The sequence below is a fragment of the Nanorana parkeri genome, unplaced genomic scaffold (assembly GCF_000935625.1).
Source record: "Nanorana parkeri isolate BGI_ZX_2015 unplaced genomic scaffold, ASM93562v1 scaffold538, whole genome shotgun sequence".
NCBI lineage: Eukaryota > Metazoa > Chordata > Amphibia > Anura > Dicroglossidae > Nanorana > Nanorana parkeri.
In genome coordinates, this window is record NW_017306806.1 from 1,006,527 (window position 1) to 1,025,888 (window position 19,362).

At 49.7% G+C, this 19,362-nt stretch overlaps 1 protein-coding gene across 1 annotated transcript in view; it reads right to left on the reverse strand.

Annotated features, from left to right (window-relative positions):
• The window catches only part of LOC108791267 (kalirin-like), a gene marked incomplete at its 5' end in the record, with an annotated part of 83,784 nt that overhangs the window by 25,501 nt on the left and 38,921 nt on the right, over window positions 1-19,362 (reverse strand). Inside the window, 5 exons of the mRNA XM_018561701.1 lie at window positions 5,188-5,301; window positions 6,261-6,504; window positions 13,034-13,205; window positions 15,045-15,230; window positions 17,614-17,691. Of these exons, the coding sequence (XP_018417203.1) occupies window positions 5,188-5,301; window positions 6,261-6,504; window positions 13,034-13,205; window positions 15,045-15,230; window positions 17,614-17,691 (794 nt within the window). The remainder of the gene's footprint in view (window positions 1-5,187; window positions 5,302-6,260; window positions 6,505-13,033; window positions 13,206-15,044; window positions 15,231-17,613; window positions 17,692-19,362) is intronic.

Genomic DNA, 19,362 nt, shown 5'->3' on the forward strand with positions numbered 1-19,362 from the left:
AAGTGTGGAGCCCGTTCGGGTCTCGGGCTGCTGCCAATATGACGACAACAAAGGAATCGTTCATCAGAAGGTCAAATCCCGGATATGTTGCCTAGGAAAGCTTTCGGCTCAATATTTATAGCTCAAGAACAGTGGATGTAGCCAACGCGTTTTGGGGGACAGGTCTCCCTCTTCTTCACAGCCTAAAAAATAGTTTGTGGAAGAATCAAGACTAAGAATTCCCTAAAAATCCCAGATTAGGGCTAAAATAGGGCTCAGCGTGACTACAGTGAGGGGCCCAGGTCCAGTCGGCTGCCCTCACTACGGTCAGGTTTTGGCATTTTCAGCCCCATTTAAGTCCTAATTTGGGATTTTTAATGAACTCTTAGTCTTGATTCTTCCACAAAAAACTTTAAGCCCCGAAAAAGGTGCTTCTATAATCCGAAACGCGTTGGTCGTATCTGATGTTTTTGATCAATAAATATTTTAAATCGAATCTTCGCGTTCACTAGGCGTTCCTAACAACCTATCCCGGGTGAAGATATTTGGGGAAATCCAATAATTTGCAGTCCACCGAATCTGTGAATGAAGCATCCTGGAAGGAGTATGTAGGACGGACGCTCAGATTTCACCAGATACATACTTGTTCCAGGGCAGTGCCTTCCAAAGCAGCAAAGCACGGATGGGAATGACAGGCCCTGGGTCCTGCGCAAGTCAGTAATGGCATCTCCCACATTTCTATTGTCAAGGGGCCCCTTTTTTACGTAGCAGATTAAAATGACTTCCCCCCAAATACAAATCATTACAAATCCCTCCCCCGGCATCGGTGATACTTTGTATCGGCTTTCCTGGAAAGTCTCATTGCCGAATAATATCCTTCTCAGGACACCTGTGTCTCCCCAGAGGGAAGAGACCCCCCCAGAAATCTCGGGGAGGAATGTTTACAATTTGCGGCTCCTCAAATTAACAATTTTTACAAAATACATTTGACAATTTAATCACCCGAAATAGATTCTGAAAGTTACAATGTTGCAGAGGCGAGAGGTGAAGGTTATTCCCCGCAGCTGCGACCCCTCAGATCGGAATATACAGAACGTTCCCCGTGTGGATTCTCAGAGGTTCTCAAAGTTGTCTGGTCTGCGGAGCAACTTTACACCAAGTCACGGATACAGAGGGGCCGCTGCGCCCCATCCCAAAACCCCCTTCCAGGGTCACCGTCCGCCGTGTATTAGAACACTTTGTATTCTCTGCACTGTGCGGCTTCTATTTCTTATTAGTTACATTGTTCTTCTTCTTTTCTGTACATTCCATTCTACTCTTCAGAATAATGAGCTCCCGCACCGACTCCCACTGAAAACTCCCCCCCCCCATCTTGTGTAACCTCTCGGCTCTCCTTCCTGCTCGCCCGGTCTACAAGGAGCCTGGCATTGGCTGCCACAGACACTTCAGCCGCGTGCAGTCCGGCATCACTGCGTTTCAGGGCAACGTGTACAGAAAAGCTTTCACTGAGCACTCTGGAAGCTTTGAGCAGCATTCAATGTTTTAAAGTTCCCTTCAGCTCCAGTTTGGGGAGACACAACAAAGATGATGATGGGAGTGATCATTGTCACTACTAGCAGGCTGAAGGTACGCAACAAGTTTGAAGTAGTGCTGAAGCCAATGGGCAGCGCTCCCATTATCATCTGTGATAAACCTCCCAAAACTGGAGCTGAAGGGAACTTTGAAGGTTTGAAATGCTTAAAGTTTTCCATACACAACGCTCCCATACAAGCTGAAGTCCATGTGAAAAGGGCTAAGTGTGTACTTTGAGGTAACCCCCCCGTGGGGAGAATGGTCCTTACAATGGGGGTCAGTGGGGAGAATGTCCCTTACATTGGGGGTCAGTGGGAAGAATGCTCCTTACATTGGGGGTCAGTGGGACGAATGCTCCTTACATTGGTGGTCAGTGGGAAGAATGTTCCTTACATTGGGGGTCAGAGGGGAGAATGCTCCTTACCTTGGTGGTCAGTGGGAAGAATGTTCCTTACATTGGTGGTCAGTGGGAAGAATGCTCCTTACCTTGGTGGTCAGTGGGAAGAATGTCCCTTACATTGGGGGTCAGTGAGAAGAATGCTCCTTACATTGGGGGTCAGTGAGAAGAATGCTCCTTACATTGGGGGTCAGTGAGAAGAATGCTCCTTACATTGGGGGTCAGTGAGAAGAATGCTCCTTACATTGGGGGTCAGTGAGAAGAATGCTCCTTACATTGGGGGTCAGTGAGAAGAATGCTCCTTACATTGGGGGTCAGTGAGAAGAATGCTCCTTACATTGGGGGTCAGTGAGAAGAATGCTCCTTACATTGGGGGTCAGTGAGAAGAATGCTCCTTACATTGGGGGTCAGTGAGAAGAATGCTCCTTACATTGGGGGTCAGTGAGAAGAATGCTCCTTACATTGGGGGTCAGTGAGAAGAATGCTCCTTACATTGGGGGTCAGTGAGAAGAATGCTCCTTACATTGGGGGTCAGTGAGAAGAATGCTCCTTACATTGGGGGTCAGTGAGAAGAATGCTCCTTACATTGGGGGTCAGTGAGAAGAATGCTCCTTACATTGGGGGTCAGTGAGAAGAATGCTCCTTACATTGGGGGTCAGTGAGAAGAATGCTCCTTACATTGGGGGTCAGTGAGAAGAATGCTCCTTACATTGGGGGTCAGTGAGAAGAATGCTCCTTACATTGGGGGTCAGTGAGAAGAATGCTCCTTACATTGGGGGTCAGTGAGAAGAATGCTCCTTACATTGGGGGTCAGTGAGAAGAATGCTCCTTACATTGGGGGTCAGTGAGAAGAATGCTCCTTACATTGGGGGTCAGTGAGAAGAATGCTCCTTACATTGGGGGTCAGTGAGAAGAATGCTCCTTACATTGGGGGTCAGTGAGAAGAATGCTCCTTACATTGGGGGTCAGTGAGAAGAATGCTCCTTACATTGGGGGTCAGTGAGAAGAATGCTCCTTACATTGGGGGTCAGTGAGAAGAATGCTCCTTACATTGGGGGTCAGTGAGAAGAATGCTCCTTACATTGGGGGTCAGTGAGAAGAATGCTCCTTACATTGGGGGTCAGTGAGAAGAATGCTCCTTACATTGGGGGTCAGTGAGAAGAATGCTCCTTACATTGGGGGTCAGTGAGAAGAATGCTCCTTACATTGGGGGTCAGTGAGAAGAATGCTCCTTACATTGGGGGTCAGTGAGAAGAATGCTCCTTACATTGGGGGTCAGTGAGAAGAATGCTCCTTACATTGGGGGTCAGTGAGAAGAATGCTCCTTACATTGGGGGTCAGTGAGAAGAATGCTCCTTACATTGGGGGTCAGTGAGAAGAATGCTCCTTACATTGGGGGTCAGTGAGAAGAATGCTCCTTACATTGGGGGTCAGTGAGAAGAATGCTCCTTACATTGGGGGTCAGTGAGAAGAATGCTCCTTACATTGGGGGTCAGTGAGAAGAATGCTCCTTACATTGGGGGTCAGTGAGAAGAATGCTCCTTACATTGGGGGTCAGTGAGAAGAATGCTCCTTACATTGGGGGTCAGTGAGAAGAATGCTCCTTACATTGGGGGTCAGTGAGAAGAATGCTCCTTACATTGGGGGTCAGTGAGAAGAATGCTCCTTACATTGGGGGTCAGTGAGAAGAATGCTCCTTACATTGGGGGTCAGTGAGAAGAATGCTCCTTACATTGGGGGTCAGTGAGAAGAATGCTCCTTACATTGGGGGTCAGTGAGAAGAATGCTCCTTACATTGGGGGTCAGTGAGAAGAATGCTCCTTACATTGGGGGTCAGTGAGAAGAATGCTCCTTACATTGGGGGTCAGTGAGAAGAATGCTCCTTACATTGGGGGTCAGTGAGAAGAATGCTCCTTACATTGGGGGTCAGTGAGAAGAATGCTCCTTACATTGGGGGTCAGTGAGAAGAATGCTCCTTACATTGGGGGTCAGTGAGAAGAATGCTCCTTACATTGGGGGTCAGTGAGAAGAATGCTCCTTACATTGGGGGTCAGTGAGAAGAATGCTCCTTACATTGGGGGTCAGTGAGAAGAATGCTCCTTACATTGGGGGTCAGTGAGAAGAATGCTCCTTACATTGGGGGTCAGTGAGAAGAATGTCCCTTACATTGGTGGTCAGTGAGAAGAATGCTCCTTACATTGGTGGTCAGAATGTTTCCTCTGTAAAAAGCTCATGGTGTCCTGCTGCCATGTGGTGTTGGCCCCAGAACTATGCCGCCGCCATCAATAAGGAGGTCAAACAACCACAGATCAAGGAACTCCTTGAAACCTCCGGAGGAACCGTGGATGAGAACGGCTCCCCTAATACAACCCATAGACTAGGATTGGTTCTGCAGCAACATCTGACATCATCACAAAGCCGTTCCCAACCCCCCCAAAAACACATTGGCCATGTTCCTTCTCCTGACTATAAAGTCTGGAACCAAAAGATTAAAAGGGGGTTATTCACAAAAGGGGGAGGAGTTTGGAGAAGCAAACAAATCGAGGACGACATCGCTGAACCGAGAAAGTTTGCCGAATTGGAGAATTTATCCAAACTACCCATGTTGTCCTCGATTGTTCACTTCTCCAAACCCCTCCCCCTTTTGAGCATAACCCCCTTTAATCTTTTGCTTCCAGACTTTACAGCCAGGAGAACCTATAAAGTCTCGAGTTGCTCCTCATCGCGGAGAGGAGGACGGTGACAACCCGCCGGGACAGGGGAACCGCAACAGGTTTATACCAGGAGGAGAGAGAAAAACGTAGAGGAGACAGAAGATTGGATTAAAGGGGCACTCCGGAGAAAACATGACACATATACATTTCTAATCACTGCAACCTCGGCTCTCCAGCTGCGCTCAAACTACAAATCCCATAAGGCATTGCAGGCCACAGGCATGGCTCCCACAGGCAGAAGCATGATGGTATTTGTAGTTTCAGGGCAGCTGCAGAGCCGAGGTTGCCCGCCCCTGACTTAGGGGGGGACGAGGTCTCTCAGCTTTCATATACAGCCTGACATCCATCTCATGCACCCGGCAGCTCTGCTATCAATGTCAGCGATTTCCGGGGTCCTCCCTGAGCCTACGCAAGCCTGCCCCCCAACACTGGAGCATGAGAGGGAGGCAGCACCCGGGGCCGGGATTAAAAAAAGCCAAATGTAGAAAAAAAACTACCCACCCGGTAGCTGTGCTGCCCCTCTACTCCCTGATGCCCCGAAGCTGGCCCTCGGTGGCCTTGTGGGAAATCCGGCCCTGGTTGCACCGGATCCCCGCAGTCGTGATCTCAGAAGCCCTGTGAAAGGCCAGCTGAATCTGACTGCAATAGATCATACAAGACTAAGGCTGATGGCTGCAACTGCTGACTTTTCATCATGCAAATGCTCATTTCCTGGCTGTTATGCTGATCCTCTGGTTTCAATTCAGTAAAGACAATAACCCAGAACAAGGACACCGGACTTTGCTCTGACTCTCCACATACCAGGTCCAGTTATTCATTGAAGACGGAGGATCAGGATAACAGCCAGGCGAGCAGAAAGCAATGGCCTGTAATTCTCTTATGAATGGATAAAGAGTGAACTTCCTGCCAGTCTGGGAATACAGAAAACATACATACTTCCCCTCTGCTACAGTCAGCGCTATATCAGTGGGCAGGCTGCAGGGGGGAGGGGCCTATGGACTGCAAGGGAGCCAATTAAAGATGGCTTCCTGTGCACATTCTTTACTCTGAGGTCCATGTGGGCCGGGCTCTAGTAGTGTCACCACAATTCTCTGACATCTCCCAAAAATCTCTCACCTCCCCAAACAAGAAAGGTAAAAGGGGAGGGATTAAACACAGGTGGGTAAACAGAAAAAAGGGGTGGGGCTAGGCATCAACATTTACACAGGTAGAAGGGGCGGGATCAGACACCAATAGTTACACAGGTAGAAGGGGCGGGATCAGACACCAACAGGTACACAGGTAGAAGGGGCGGGATTAGACACCAACAGGTACACAGGTAGAAGGGGCGGGATCAGACACCAACAGGTACACAGGTAGAAGGGGCGGGATTAGACACCAACAGGTACACAGGTAGAAGGGGCGGGATCAGACACCAACAGGTACACAGGTAGAAGGGGCGGGATTAGATACCAACAGGTACACAGGTAGAAGGGGCGGGATTAGATACCAACAGGTACACAGGTAGAAGGGGCAGGATCAGACAGCAACAGTTACACAGGAAGAAGGCAGGGGGCAGGATTAGACACCAACGGGTACACAGATAAAAGGGGCGGGACTAGATTACCTGGGTGGAGTCGTACTTGTCAGGCAGCTGGTAGAGATCATACCCTGGGCTGCCATTGGAGGTAGGTGTTTTCCGTTGCGGTAGAGATTGGTTTCGCGGGAGGTTGACACATTTCTCGGCGCTGATGGGTGTCGTGGAGACGGGTCTGCTGCTGGGAGTCGGCGCCCGGCTTAACTGGGGTTTGTTCATCGCTGCGTTGCTCTCCTTCCGCTGATATTCTATTGGCGATTGCAGAGCTGGGGGGGCGGGGACAGACAGAACGTCATCATCTCACATTAACCAATCAGCAGGTCATAAACTAGGAGAGCCGCCGTGTCATAGCAGATGAATACGATGTTACGGGGGATAGCAGGTGCAGTTTCTGGTATTAGGAGGAAACATTTCCTGCACATGCTGCACATACTCACTTCCCGATCTGTGACAGTCTCATTGTCACAGGTCGGCTCAGATTATGAGGCTGAGTGACAATCACCCCCTTCGTAGGCCTCCTTTAATAGGGTGTCGGGCTCAATAAACACATTCCAGGTAACAGCTTCTGTTGTTTTAGGACGGCTCTGTCAGGTGGGGTGCCGCCAGGGATCCCCAGAGCACTCTGTAGAGTAATATAAAAGGACGAGAGCCCAGCAAGCCTACAATATCCATAACGTATGCAACGCGTTTCAGGGGGCTCATACTTCCCCCCTTCATCCGTCTTGTATGTTGGTGACATCATCTTCATGCTCTGCCATTACTTGTTCATCAGCATACAAGCCCTGACGAAGGGGGATAGAGCTTCCGAAACGCATCGCCTAGTTTTAAGCGTGTGGCGCACCCCGAGCGGACCAGGGGGGACGGAATGACCTCGCTATGGATTGTCGCATGCTGATTTTCACTCTGCTTTACCAATGAAGCCCAGAGACTCCTGCCGGGGGAGGGGGAATTCGGCCATGACACTCAGTGCATGCACGGGCTGAGAGCGGGCCGGACAAGCGTGCCAATGTTATTTATAACGGGATGAGGTGAAACCATCATTCATCATCACACAGTGCAAAGAGGTAAGAAAGCGGACTTACTGGGAGGAGGGGGGCAGGGCGGCCGTGAGAGGGAGAGAAGAACAGAGTTAGGAGAGGAAACAACACAGGAAGAGAGAATAATAAATCCTTCTAACATCAGACTCTCTGGACTGGGCCGGTGGAAGTTCCTACAGACAACGGGCCGCGGGGGTGAGGAGCGCCGGGTAAAACATTCCCCTCGCCGGGGGATCAGCTTATGATCTTTATTGAACTTCAGATACCACCAACGCATTTTCGGGGGATGGAGGTGAGCGGCTCTGGGGACGGAGTGTTTGATGTGATAGAAACAATCCGTGTACCCATTGCACTCCTTACCGCTGATCCGTGATGATGGGTTGGGTGCATCAGTAGTCGACGCATGGCCACCGTCTGAATAGGATATAGGAAATTATGCACACCGGCACTCCAAGGTAGAAAAACGTCTCTTTATTGACGTTTACATGCAACAAAACACTTATTGCAACGTTTCGGGGTCGCACAGGATCCCCTTCATCAGGCAGAACAAGTGATACTTGTTCTGCCTGATGAAGGGGATCCTGTGCGACCCCGAAACGTTGCAATAAGTGTTTTGATGTGATAGAGACACGGTGATAATAAAGCCTTCACGATCTCTTCATGCGGATCCATCGGCTGGCTTCCAAGGACTTTTGTTGACGTATTTGTTGCCAGTTGGTTGGGATTTGGATACATAATGAAACATTGATCACTGGCGTCAGTCACGCCATTGGATGGTGGGGATTGTAGTTCCGGTATGAAGAGACGGCATATGCACCGATTATTTCTTATTATTATTGCCGGAGGCAGCCGAGTGCATAAGCCGGCCGGAGTGAGCCGAACGTTGTGCGGCTATTCACTCCTGCTCAGTACGGCTGATTTCAGATGCACTTCAGTCAGCCGAACGTTCTCTGCGCGTTCGGATGAGCCGGAGTGCAGAGGGACTCCGACTCGGCCGATTCCAACATCTGGCTGAGCCGCAGCTCGCTCGCTGCCGTTCGCCCCCTATTACCATATATTCTCATAGGGGGCCGAACAGCGGGGAGTGAATAGCCGAACGGCGCCGAGCGGCATTCGGCTCGGCTATTCTGTTCGGTGCCTCCGTAGTACCGAGCGGAATAGCAAATCAGTAAAAATAACAGAAAAAAAAAAAAAAGGTCGACAATGTTTTAAAAATGTAAATACTAAACTTTTAAAATAAAGATATTGAAAGAAAAAAAACAATTGGGCGGAGCTAGCAGTGACAGATAGCTCCACCCAACTGTTTTCTATTAGTTGGCACCTGCTAGAGTCTTCTAGCAGGTCCCGGCCAATGAACAACAACTGGGTGAAGCACGGCCGGCCGGTTGTTATTGTTTAAAGGAGAACTATGGGGTCGGGGCTTTTCCCCATAGTTCTCCTTAGGGTAACGGGAGGACACAAACTAGCGTCCTCCCGTCACCCTAGGCTCAGTATATAGGGAGCTACAGCTCGCGGTATACTGAGACGCCGCAGCCGGAGCGGATCCCGACAATTGTGCCGGGATCCACCCAGCTTCGTGAGTGACAGCTGGCTCCTCCTATCTAGAGGCAGAGCCAGCTGTACCCGCCCCCTCCCCCGTCCGTTCCGCCAGTCAGCGCTGGAGGATCGGAGCGGGGAAATCCAGCCCCTCCCCCTGTCACGGCAGAGAGCTGTGACAGGATCGAGAGGTGAGCGAGCGCCGCTATGTGTTCTCTCACTTCCCGATCTACTGAGCCGACCTGTGACAGTCTCATTGTCACAGGTCGGCTAGAACTATGAGGTGAGTGAAAAGCACCCCCCCCTCATAGTTCTCCTTTAAGATGGAGAAATCACAACGAAACTCAGTATAAAGTCCGGATTGCGGCTAAAGTGGGGCTTTCCGTGTTAGCGAAGCCCGACTACAGTGACGGCAACCCACTGAATCTCCACAAGCCATCGAAAAGCCCTGAAGGAGGAGGAGGCCTATACCCCGAAACGCGTTGGTTGTATCCGATGTTCATTAGAGATCATAAATGCATTCCCAGGTGGGATCCCTGTTTTTATCAGACGCTCCTGGACACATATTGCGGACTTGATCTTCTGATGAGCTATTCCTCAGAGAGGCAGCAGCCCGGAACCAGAACCAGGTCCGCAAACGTCATACTATCATCACTGGTTCCTTCAAGGACCACTCCTCATTCCTATTCATCTATTGTTATCGCATATCTATGGATGACACGGGACGCTGTCTGGAGTTTCTACACGCATGGGTTGTACAATATATATAATAACATAAAGATAACCACACGCATTGCTAACGGACCGCACAATCCTCTTCACATCCAACAACTACAACCCCAATTCTAATAAAAGACCATTGGATGAAATCTTTCTGTTTCTTGTTCTTTTCTTTGTTTTCCCAACAGGAGCGAGAAAGGAAAAATGTTATTGGGCTGCCGCACATGTGTCAAACTCAGGGCCCAGGGGCCGAATCCGGCCCACCGGGCCATTTCCTAGACTTCTACTTTCAGATCTAGGTATTAAAAGGAGAACTATGGGGTTTAGTCTTTTCCCCATAGTTCTCCTTAGTGTAACGGGAGGACACAAACTAGCGTCCTCCCGTCACCCTAAGCTCAGTATATAGGGAGCTGCAGCTCGCGGTATACAGAGACGCCGCCGCTGAAGCGGATCCCGACAATTGTGCTGGGATCCGCCCAGCTGCGTGAGTGACAGCCGGCTCTGCCTATCTAGAGTCAGAGCCAGCTGTACCCGCCCCCTCCTCCGTCCGATCCGCCAGTCAGCGCTGGAGGAGCGGGGAGGGGGGAATCCAGCCCCTCCGCTGTCACGGCAGAGAGCCGTGACAGGATCGAGAAGTGAGCGAACGCCGGCATGTGTTCGCTCACCTCCCGATCTACTGAGCCGACCAGTGACAGTCTCATTGTCACAGGTCGGCTAGGACTATGAGGTGAGTGAAAAGCCCCTCCCCCCCCTCATAGTTCTCCTTTAAGTTATTACTAAAACCCGTGATAATCGCATGCAGAGGCAATTGTCATAAAGATTAGATACATTGATATCGTCTTACAGATACAACCGGCCCTTTGAGGGCAACCATAATGTTGATGCGGCCCACGATTAAATTGACACCCCTGAGTCCCCTTATACCTTCATTAAGTGAGCCCTATGGAAGATATAGGGATTTCTAAGGGACAGGTTCTCATGTAATCTATAGCCGGCTCTGCCTATCTAGAGTCAGAGCCAGCTGTACCCGCCCCCTCCTCCGTCCGATCCGCCAGTCAGCGCTGGAGGAGCGGGGAGGGGGGAATCCAGCCCCTCCGCTGTCACGGCAGAGAGCCGTGACAGGATCGAGAAGTGAGCGAACGCCGGCATGTGTTCGCTCACCTCCCGATCTACTGAGCCGACCAGTGACAGTCTCATTGTCACAGGTCGGCTAGGACTATGAGGTGAGTGAAAAGCCCCTCCCCCCCCTCATAGTTCTCCTTTAAGTTATTACTAAAACCCGTGATAATCGCATGCAGAGGCAATTGTCATAAAGATTAGATACATTGATATCGTCTTACAGATACAACCGGCCCTTTGAGGGCAACCATAATGTTGATGCGGCCCACGATTAAATTGACACCCCTGAGTCCCCTTATACCTTCATTAAGTGAGCCCTATGGAAGATATAGGGATTTCTAAGGGACAGGTTCTCATGTAATCTATCGCCAACATATCGATCAGCATGATTCACACTGAAAACAATCTGCATGCAATTTAAAATCTTCCAATCCAATGATGTCGTGTTCAAGAAAGAGCTCTAATGAAAGCCAGTGACATCACCGGGTCTGCCTGCTGCTCTGTGATTGGTTGGCGGGCTCCTGTAAAAAGTCCCAGCACTCTGCCTGGAGTGTTATATGAAAGAACTCCTCTCCGGCCACTGGGTGCTGCAGGCTTTAGCTGTGCAGTCTGCTGATCACTCTATTAGGCCCCATTCACACCGAGCGATTTGTAGCACGATTTCAGCTCCGTGTAGCTCGTCCAAATGCATCTCAATGTGGCCTGTTGCTCGTCGCTTGAACGTGACCTATTTTTTGCCGGATTTGGCGCGATTTGGCCCAATAGACTTCAGTGGTGTAGATCAATGTCGCATGAATTTGGGCGACATTGTCGAGCCGCAAAAGTGTCACATGTGCACAGAAATATAAGCAGGAAACAGGAAGAGGAATGATGTCACATCAAGACCGCCTTTGATTGGATACAGCCCTATGTAGCAGCTACGAAGTCCATGCCAAAAGTAGCGCTACGTAGCGAGATACAATGTGCACTGTAGCTCAATGTCGCTCAGCTCAAATCGGCGCTGAAAAAGCGTTGATTTTTCTGATGTAGCTCAGTGTGAATGGGGTCGAAGTGCGCAATCAAGCAACTGATCAGCTGAAGTCTGCAGCACGCAGCAGGAATGCGGAGATGTTTATTTCACATATTTCTTGCAAAGAGCAGTACGGTGACTGGCGTGTAACGGCCGCGACACACCGGCAACTTTGATACCCTAAGCCCTCGTTCACACCTGAACGTTTTGTAGCGCGTTCTACGCTCGACGAACGCTCTACAAAACGCTCAAAAATATAAATCCCGTTGTATTCAATGGTCTCGTTCCCACCTCGGCGTATTTCCGCCCGTCCCTAACGCGCTACAAAACGGCCCGCGCCTGAAAAGGTCCCGGTACTACTTTGGGCCGGTTTGTTGCGCGTTTCCATTGGGATACAGCCAAGTAGCCTTCGGAAACGCGCGACGGTCGCGCGACTTTTTTTTTACCGCGAATCGCGTTAAAAAAAAACACGCGACAGACGCGCATATGCAATGCGCCTAGGTGTGAACGAGACCTAAGCTTATCGTCTCTGATGATTTGTAGCTGGATAGAGTTGTGTCTATAACAGACTGCAATGCTTCCCTAGACAGCTACAAACCCGCGGTGCGCCAAGGTCATCGGCAGCTGCATTGGATAAAACGAGTTGTGAATGAAGCTGGCAACCCTGAAGCTCCAAATGCTGCAAAAAGTCATCGACTGCTGACCTGTCATTGGCTACAATTCATTCTTTTCCTGGCAGCAAAAACCCAAAGGCCTCATTCACACTGCCGCGCGTATACGTGCGTGCGTATTGTCCCATATGCAACACATGCAAATAAATGGCTCCATACACACAGCCGCGTATGGAGCCGTATATATGCGCAAAAACAGAATGGAACAGAGATGCGTCCAGGCAGCGTATTTACGCGCACATAAGCGCGTACATGCGTACAGCACATTACAAATTCCATTACGAGTGATGCATTCTGGGATTGCATATAGTGCTCGTATAGACGCAATATACAATTGCGTTGTGTGTGAATGAGGCCTAAAAAGAACAAATGTACAGCTGCCACCCAATCGCCCCCCCCACCCCTCACGCCGCACTCACCGTTCACAAAGTCTCGCTGGGAACACACAGCCGCGTATGGAGCCGTATATATGCGCAAAAACAGAATGGAACAGAGATGCGTCCAGGCAGCGTATTTACGCGCACATAAGCGCGTACATGCGTACAGCACATTACAAATTCCATTACGAGTGATGCATTCTGGGATTGCATATAGTGCTCGTATAGACGCAATATACAATTGCGTTGTGTGTGAATGAGGCCTAAAAAGAACAAATGTACAGCTGCCACCCAATCGCCCCCCCCACCCCTCACGCCGCACTCACCGTTCACAAAGTCTCGCTGGGTCTCCAACACTTGACCAATGTTCTGCACCCAGGCCTGTTTGATCTCAGGGTTGGCAGCCTGGAGAATGACGCGTTCCGTGGACTCTCGGCTCCTCAGGGCGAACTTAGAGGGGTCGTTGTCGATGTTTTCCTCCAGGACGAGGTAATTCATCTGTCGGCGGGAGGAGGTTACAGGCGAGAGAAAAAAATAAAATCACAGCGTCAGCACTTCATGATCCCAAAGCTTCACCCAGATGTCAATGCTTTCCAGCAGCTCTGCGGCTATTGTGTCCGAGAGCCCCCGGTGCCATGGTAAGAACAGTATCTGCATACCGGACACCAGGGCTTTCATAGTATTGTGCTATATCTCGGAGCTCTTGGGCCTGTTTGATGGGGGAGGGGGGCAGGTTGAGTCAATGTATGAAGACTTGATTTACTATAAATATTCATTGTGGCGCAAGACTTCAAATGACATATCTGGGACTTCAGTGTTTGCCGCTACATGGCTTGTACTCTTTTCTGCGTGGTCCGTGCAATGTACGGATTCCCCAATGGACAGACTAGAGGACGAGGCAAGACCACAGTCTGTGCATTATATTAGTGGCCATCAGGGCCCGATTTGCTCTCCCTGCCGCCCCAAGGCCAGGATCCGCAATGCGATCCCCCCGCCCCCAAATCAACGGAGAATGTCAACCAGATGGCAGGGGCGGCAGGGTTAGTTCAAATTTTTTTATTGTTTCTTTATTATTTCTTACATTTTTATTTTTTAAATTTTTAGCTTGTCGTTTACTTTTTAAATTTTTTTTATAATTTTCTATCTTATTATTGTTTATTTATTTTTTTATATTATTTTTCTTATTTTTTAGTTTTGAATCACTTTTCTTTTAATTTAATTATTACTTATTATCAATTTTTTTCAATTAACTTTATTGCTATCACACAGGAGAAAACAATCCCCTGTGTGATAGCAATTGGAGGTGACCGGTTCTCTTTATTGACCCCGTCACCTGGAATACAGGGGCTCTAGCACAGCACTCCCCTCTCACTGTGTACACGGCGGCATGGACAGGAGAGAGACTCGGCGGCCGGGGGGAGGACGGAGTCCCGAAGACAACGGGCCTGGTGGCCATCACAAACAGAGGTTTCTATATTCTAATAGAGGGTAACTCTCATCGAAAAGAACCATTAGAGATCCTTTTTCTTCATATAGAGGAGGACTCCGGTGCAGTTTTCCACAAGGGTTCTATTTACCTTAAACAGTTCCTCGGAGGACTGTGCATGGGGCAAAACAGGGCCCAACAAGGGTGCATCAGTGGTGTGTGTGAAATCACATTTGGGACTTTAGAATGTTTCAATTATCTTTAAAAAGCACTACAGTATATGCCGGTGCTATAAAGAAAGCAGCACAAATATGTCAAATGTTAAAATACTTAAATGAACATTGTGCCTCATCTCCTCCTTTCAAGGATTATCGCATCCGAAAAGGGAGACTGTACAGTCACATTGGGGCCACACTGAACCACAAGGGAAGGGACAGGCTACAGAAGGATCCCAAGGAAAGGGCCACACACAGCCACCAGGGAGGTAAATTGCTGTGCAGGGACCCCACGGGAGGGGCCTGCTATAGAGGGACCCCAAGGGAGGGCCACACTGAGCCAACATTTAACAGACTGCAGTACAGGGACCCCAGGTAAGGGTCACAATGAGAAGAAGCCTGCAGTACAGGGACCTAGGGTAGGGGGTCACACTGAGCAATCAGGGAAGGAGCCTGTTATACGGGGACCCCTTGGAAGGGGCAACACTGATATACCAGGAAAGGGACATCCAGAAGACGGACTCCTGGGTAGTGGGCACATTAAGACACCAGTATAGAGGCTGACTGAAGAGAGACTCTGGGAAAGGGACCACACTGAGCCACCATGAAGGAACTTGCTATAGAGGGACCCTGGGGATCGAGTTGCTCACCCAGAGACCCCTATGAAAACCTCTAGTTAGCGTTCATGTCTCTCACCTTGATTCCTTTCTTAAACATGTAGCCGGGGTTGGACGATCCCCTCCGGAGGAGTTCACTGAAGATGACGATCTGTTCAAACAGGAAAACTCTCCTTTCTTTCGGCCGGGACTGGAGTCCAGATTCCTGCTCGATCACAAAGAACGTGTCCTGCTGAAGCAACTTCCCCTGAGCCGTCAGCTTTCCCTGAGGATAACAACATGCGATTATTGGGGGGAGGAGTTTCATCCGGTCATGTGTTCAGCCCCAACATATAACCGCCATCGTATGATAATTAATGATATCAGAAATTAGGAAGACTTCAAACCCCTGGGTGGTACCAGCCCTGCCCTGTGGCTGCAGCACAATCAATGTATCGTGTGAGAAGCAATAACATTCGTACAATGTCACTGCTTCTGATGGGGAATCGCTACAATGTATCATATAGGAAACACAGAATCTAAAGGTCAGCCAGATTCTATGAATATGACAAATGTATTTTATTTATAGTCATTTAAAGCAATTAAAACACATTCACAATCGGTATCTCTGTATCAAACTGTGAACGGTGGACCTTGTCTCCAGTATATTGATAATAGTAATTCTTATCATCAATATATTGGAGAAATGGACCTGATAGGATATGCTAGGCTGACTACAAATACTAATTGTGAATGTGTATAAATAAAATGAATTTGTTCTATCCATAGAATCTGGCCGACGTTGGGATCCTGTTTTTGCTATAGGATACATTGTAGCCATTGCGTAACATAACCCAGCAAAGCAGCGACAGATTTAAAGTTCCATTATACATTTGTTGCGGTTTAAAGGAGAACTATGGGGTCAGGGCTTTTCCCCATAGTTCTCCTTAGGGTAACGGGAGGACACAAACTAGCGTCCTCCCGTCACCCTAAGCTCAGTATATAGGGAGCTACAGCTCGCTGTATACTGAGAATAATGGATATTAGTAACTTGTTGCTCTCTGGGGATAGACCTTTAGGCCCCATTCACACACGAATCGCCCGGCACGTACAGCTCCGTGCTGCGTGCACGGCCGTACCAAGCAGCTGCCGGGGAGGACAGGTGCTGCGTGTGATTAGTACGCAGCCCCCGTCCTTCTCTATGGGGCTAAGCGGCCGTACGCCCCAACACGCTCACCTCAATTGCAGGTCTGTAGGGGTGCGGGTTTTCTGGCCGGGAAGCAGAGAGGATCCATTCCGGCAGCGTATGAATACGCTCACCCGCACCGCTACGGACCTGCAATTGAGGTGAGCGTGTTGGGGCGTACGGCCGCTTAGCCCCATAGAGAAGGACGGGGGCTGCGTACTAATCACACGCAGCCCCTGTCCTTCCCGGCAGCTGCTTGGTATGGACCGGCACGTGCGGGCCGATTCGTGTGTGAATGGGGCCTTACCCTTCTGAGTGGAGGCGACATCAATTGTTTTTGTGTTTACATGTTATGGGCAGCCAATGAACAAACTTCTATAAGGTTCTCACTCGTTCCGGTCTGGCAGGCAGAGAATGAGTATTAATCACCCGGACGCTGGAGATGAACCAGATTAAAAAAAAACAAACTAAAAAAGACTTTCCGGCCAGAACTAATAATAAAAGGAAAGCCAGAGCTGAACCACAAACTGACCCGAAGCGCAGTACCTCCATCTCCTCAGCAGAGGGCAGCGCGCTCCCTATTGAGCTACAATGTATTCTCACCCAATGACACCTCGGATAAGAGAATTCCACGGAATCCGTTCGGGATTGTTCCATCTACATTTCTAGTAAAACGTTTCAGCGTACTACACCCCGTCTAACGTAACAATCACATGACCACGCCGTACATCACCGCAGCAATTAAACCAGCTCAGCTCGTTACATCACTACATTGTGGAGTCTTTTGAGAACCTTATTAACACATCCTCTGATGGCAGGTAATTGGGCTCCATAAAAGTTCAGCCCAGAAGGTGGAAGAGGTTCCCGAGAAGGGCGCAGCCTCCGTTACCAAAATAACCGGCAGGGTATTTCCTCGTTCATACATATATCACCGACATGTGCGGTGGCTGCGTTCAGTCCAGACACGTTGGAGAGCGACACAAACTGACACACGCGTATCCTGAGAACACCGTCCGACCAATGTGATTAGGACACGCCGCTCAAAACTCACGCTGCGGCTATAGGTGGAGTTTGTGAACTGAATAATCCGCTGGATTCCAGTTGGAATAGACACACATTGAAATACAGGGCGACTAGGGCAAGGGGTAGGCAACCTTGGCTCTCCAACTACAATTCCCATCATGCTTCTGCCTCTGGGAGTCATGCCCGTGGCTTGCAATGGCTTATGGGATTTGTAGTTTTAGCACAGCTGGAGAGCCGAGGTTGCCTACCCCTGGACTAGGGGGTGGGGGGGCGGAGGTATGACGACGGGAATAAATGGGACCCTGAAGGATACAATGGGGAATATTGGGGACCTGACAAACACAGCATGGAGTACTGGGGCCCTGAAGGACACATTAGGAAGTATTAGGGCCCTAGAGGTGGCAACACATATTACTGGGGCCATAATGGATGTATCGGAAGTATCGGGGACCCATCTCACCTCGAATCCCTGAAGTCGCCCCAAGTTCATCATGTCGTTGCAGCGTTTGGGTACAAGGCACATTAAGTCCACGGATTTCTGTCAGACAGGAAAACAAAACATGGCAGATATTGTTCAGAGACGAAGCCGGAGGATCAACATAACAGCAAAGCGATCAGCGCTTCCTCCATGGCGGCACCATACTTCCTCCATGGCGGGTTTACTTTAGGAAGCTGCACCAGGGCCCGATGGCTGGTGGGTACTCCCCAGCAGGGAGCGCGGAGATTCATCTGGTTCTCCTCTTCCCATGTGCCATCCAAAAATGTATGTGCGTGTGTGTGTGTATGTATGTCTGTGTGTGTGTGTGTGTATGTCTGTGCGTGTGTGTGTGTGTATGTATGTAGGTCTGTGCGTGCGTGTGTCTGTGCGTGTGTATGTGTGTCTGTGCGTGTGTATGTGTGTCTGTGCGTGTGTATGTGTGTCTGTGCGTGTGTATGTGTGTCTGTGCGTGTGTATGTGTGTCTGTGCGTGTGTATGTGTGTCTGTGCGTGTGTATGTGTGTCTGTGCGTGTGTATGTGTGTCTGTGCGTGCGTGTGTATGTCTGTGCGTGCGTGTGTATGTCTGTGCGTGCGTGTGTATGTCTGTGCGTGCGTGTGTATGTCTGTGCGTGCGTGTGTATGTCTGTGCGTGCGTGTGTATGTCTGTGCGTGCGTGTGTATGTCTGTGCGTGCGTGTGTATGTCTGTGCGTGCGTGTGTATGTCTGTGCGTGCGTGTGTATGTCTGTGCGTGCGTGTGTATGTCTGTGCGTGCGTGCGTATGTCTGTGCGTGCGTGCGTATGTCTGTGCGTGCGTGCGTATGTCTGTGCGTGCGTGCGTATGTCTGTGCGTGCGTGCGTATGTCTGTGCGTGCGTGCGTATGTCTGTGCGTGCGTGCGTATGTCTGTGCGTGCGTATGTCTGTGCGTGCGTATGTCTGTGCGTGCGTATGTCTGTGCGTGCGTATGTCTGTGCGTGCGTATGTCTGTGCGTGCGTATGTCTGTGCGTGCGTATGTCTGTGCGTGCGTATGTCTGTGCGTGCGTATGTCTGTGCGTGCGTATGTATGTGCGTGCGTATGTATGTGTGTATGTCTGTGCGTGTGTATGTCTGTGCGTGTGTATGTCTGTGCGTGTGTATGTCTGTGCGTGTGTATGTCTGTGCGTGTGTATGTCTGTGCGTGTGTGTGTATGTATGTATGTCTGTGCGTGTGTGTGTATGTATGTATGTCTGTGCGTGTGTATGTGTATGTATGTATACTGTATACATATATAAGTAATCACTGCCACCAGTATTCGTTTTATCTGTCAGTAAGTGGGAGCAACCTTCTTACTGACCACCGGCAAAGGAGGAACAATCAATGTAAGGGGCCCTTCTCCCTCTGATCACCAGTATAGGGGCCCTTCTCCCTCTGATCACCAGTATAGGGGCCCTTCTCCACTGCCCATCAATGTAAGGAGGCCTTTTTCCTCAGGCTATGTCAGGAGGCCCTTCAAAGAGGCCAATACGCTACGCATGTCACATTCTTTTTTGCTCCCTCCCTCACAGTTATTGGTAATACTCAGGGAGCTGTGGACATTATTGGACATAGTAATTATTAGCAGAGGTTCCCCCCCGAGACCTGACATGTATTTCAGGGGTTCCCCCATATTACGAGGGTTGAGGGAGGATGATCTAGGGTGTCATAGGGTACCATGCAAGGAGGCTTAGTGTGGTGAAGTGGCTGCAGAGTGG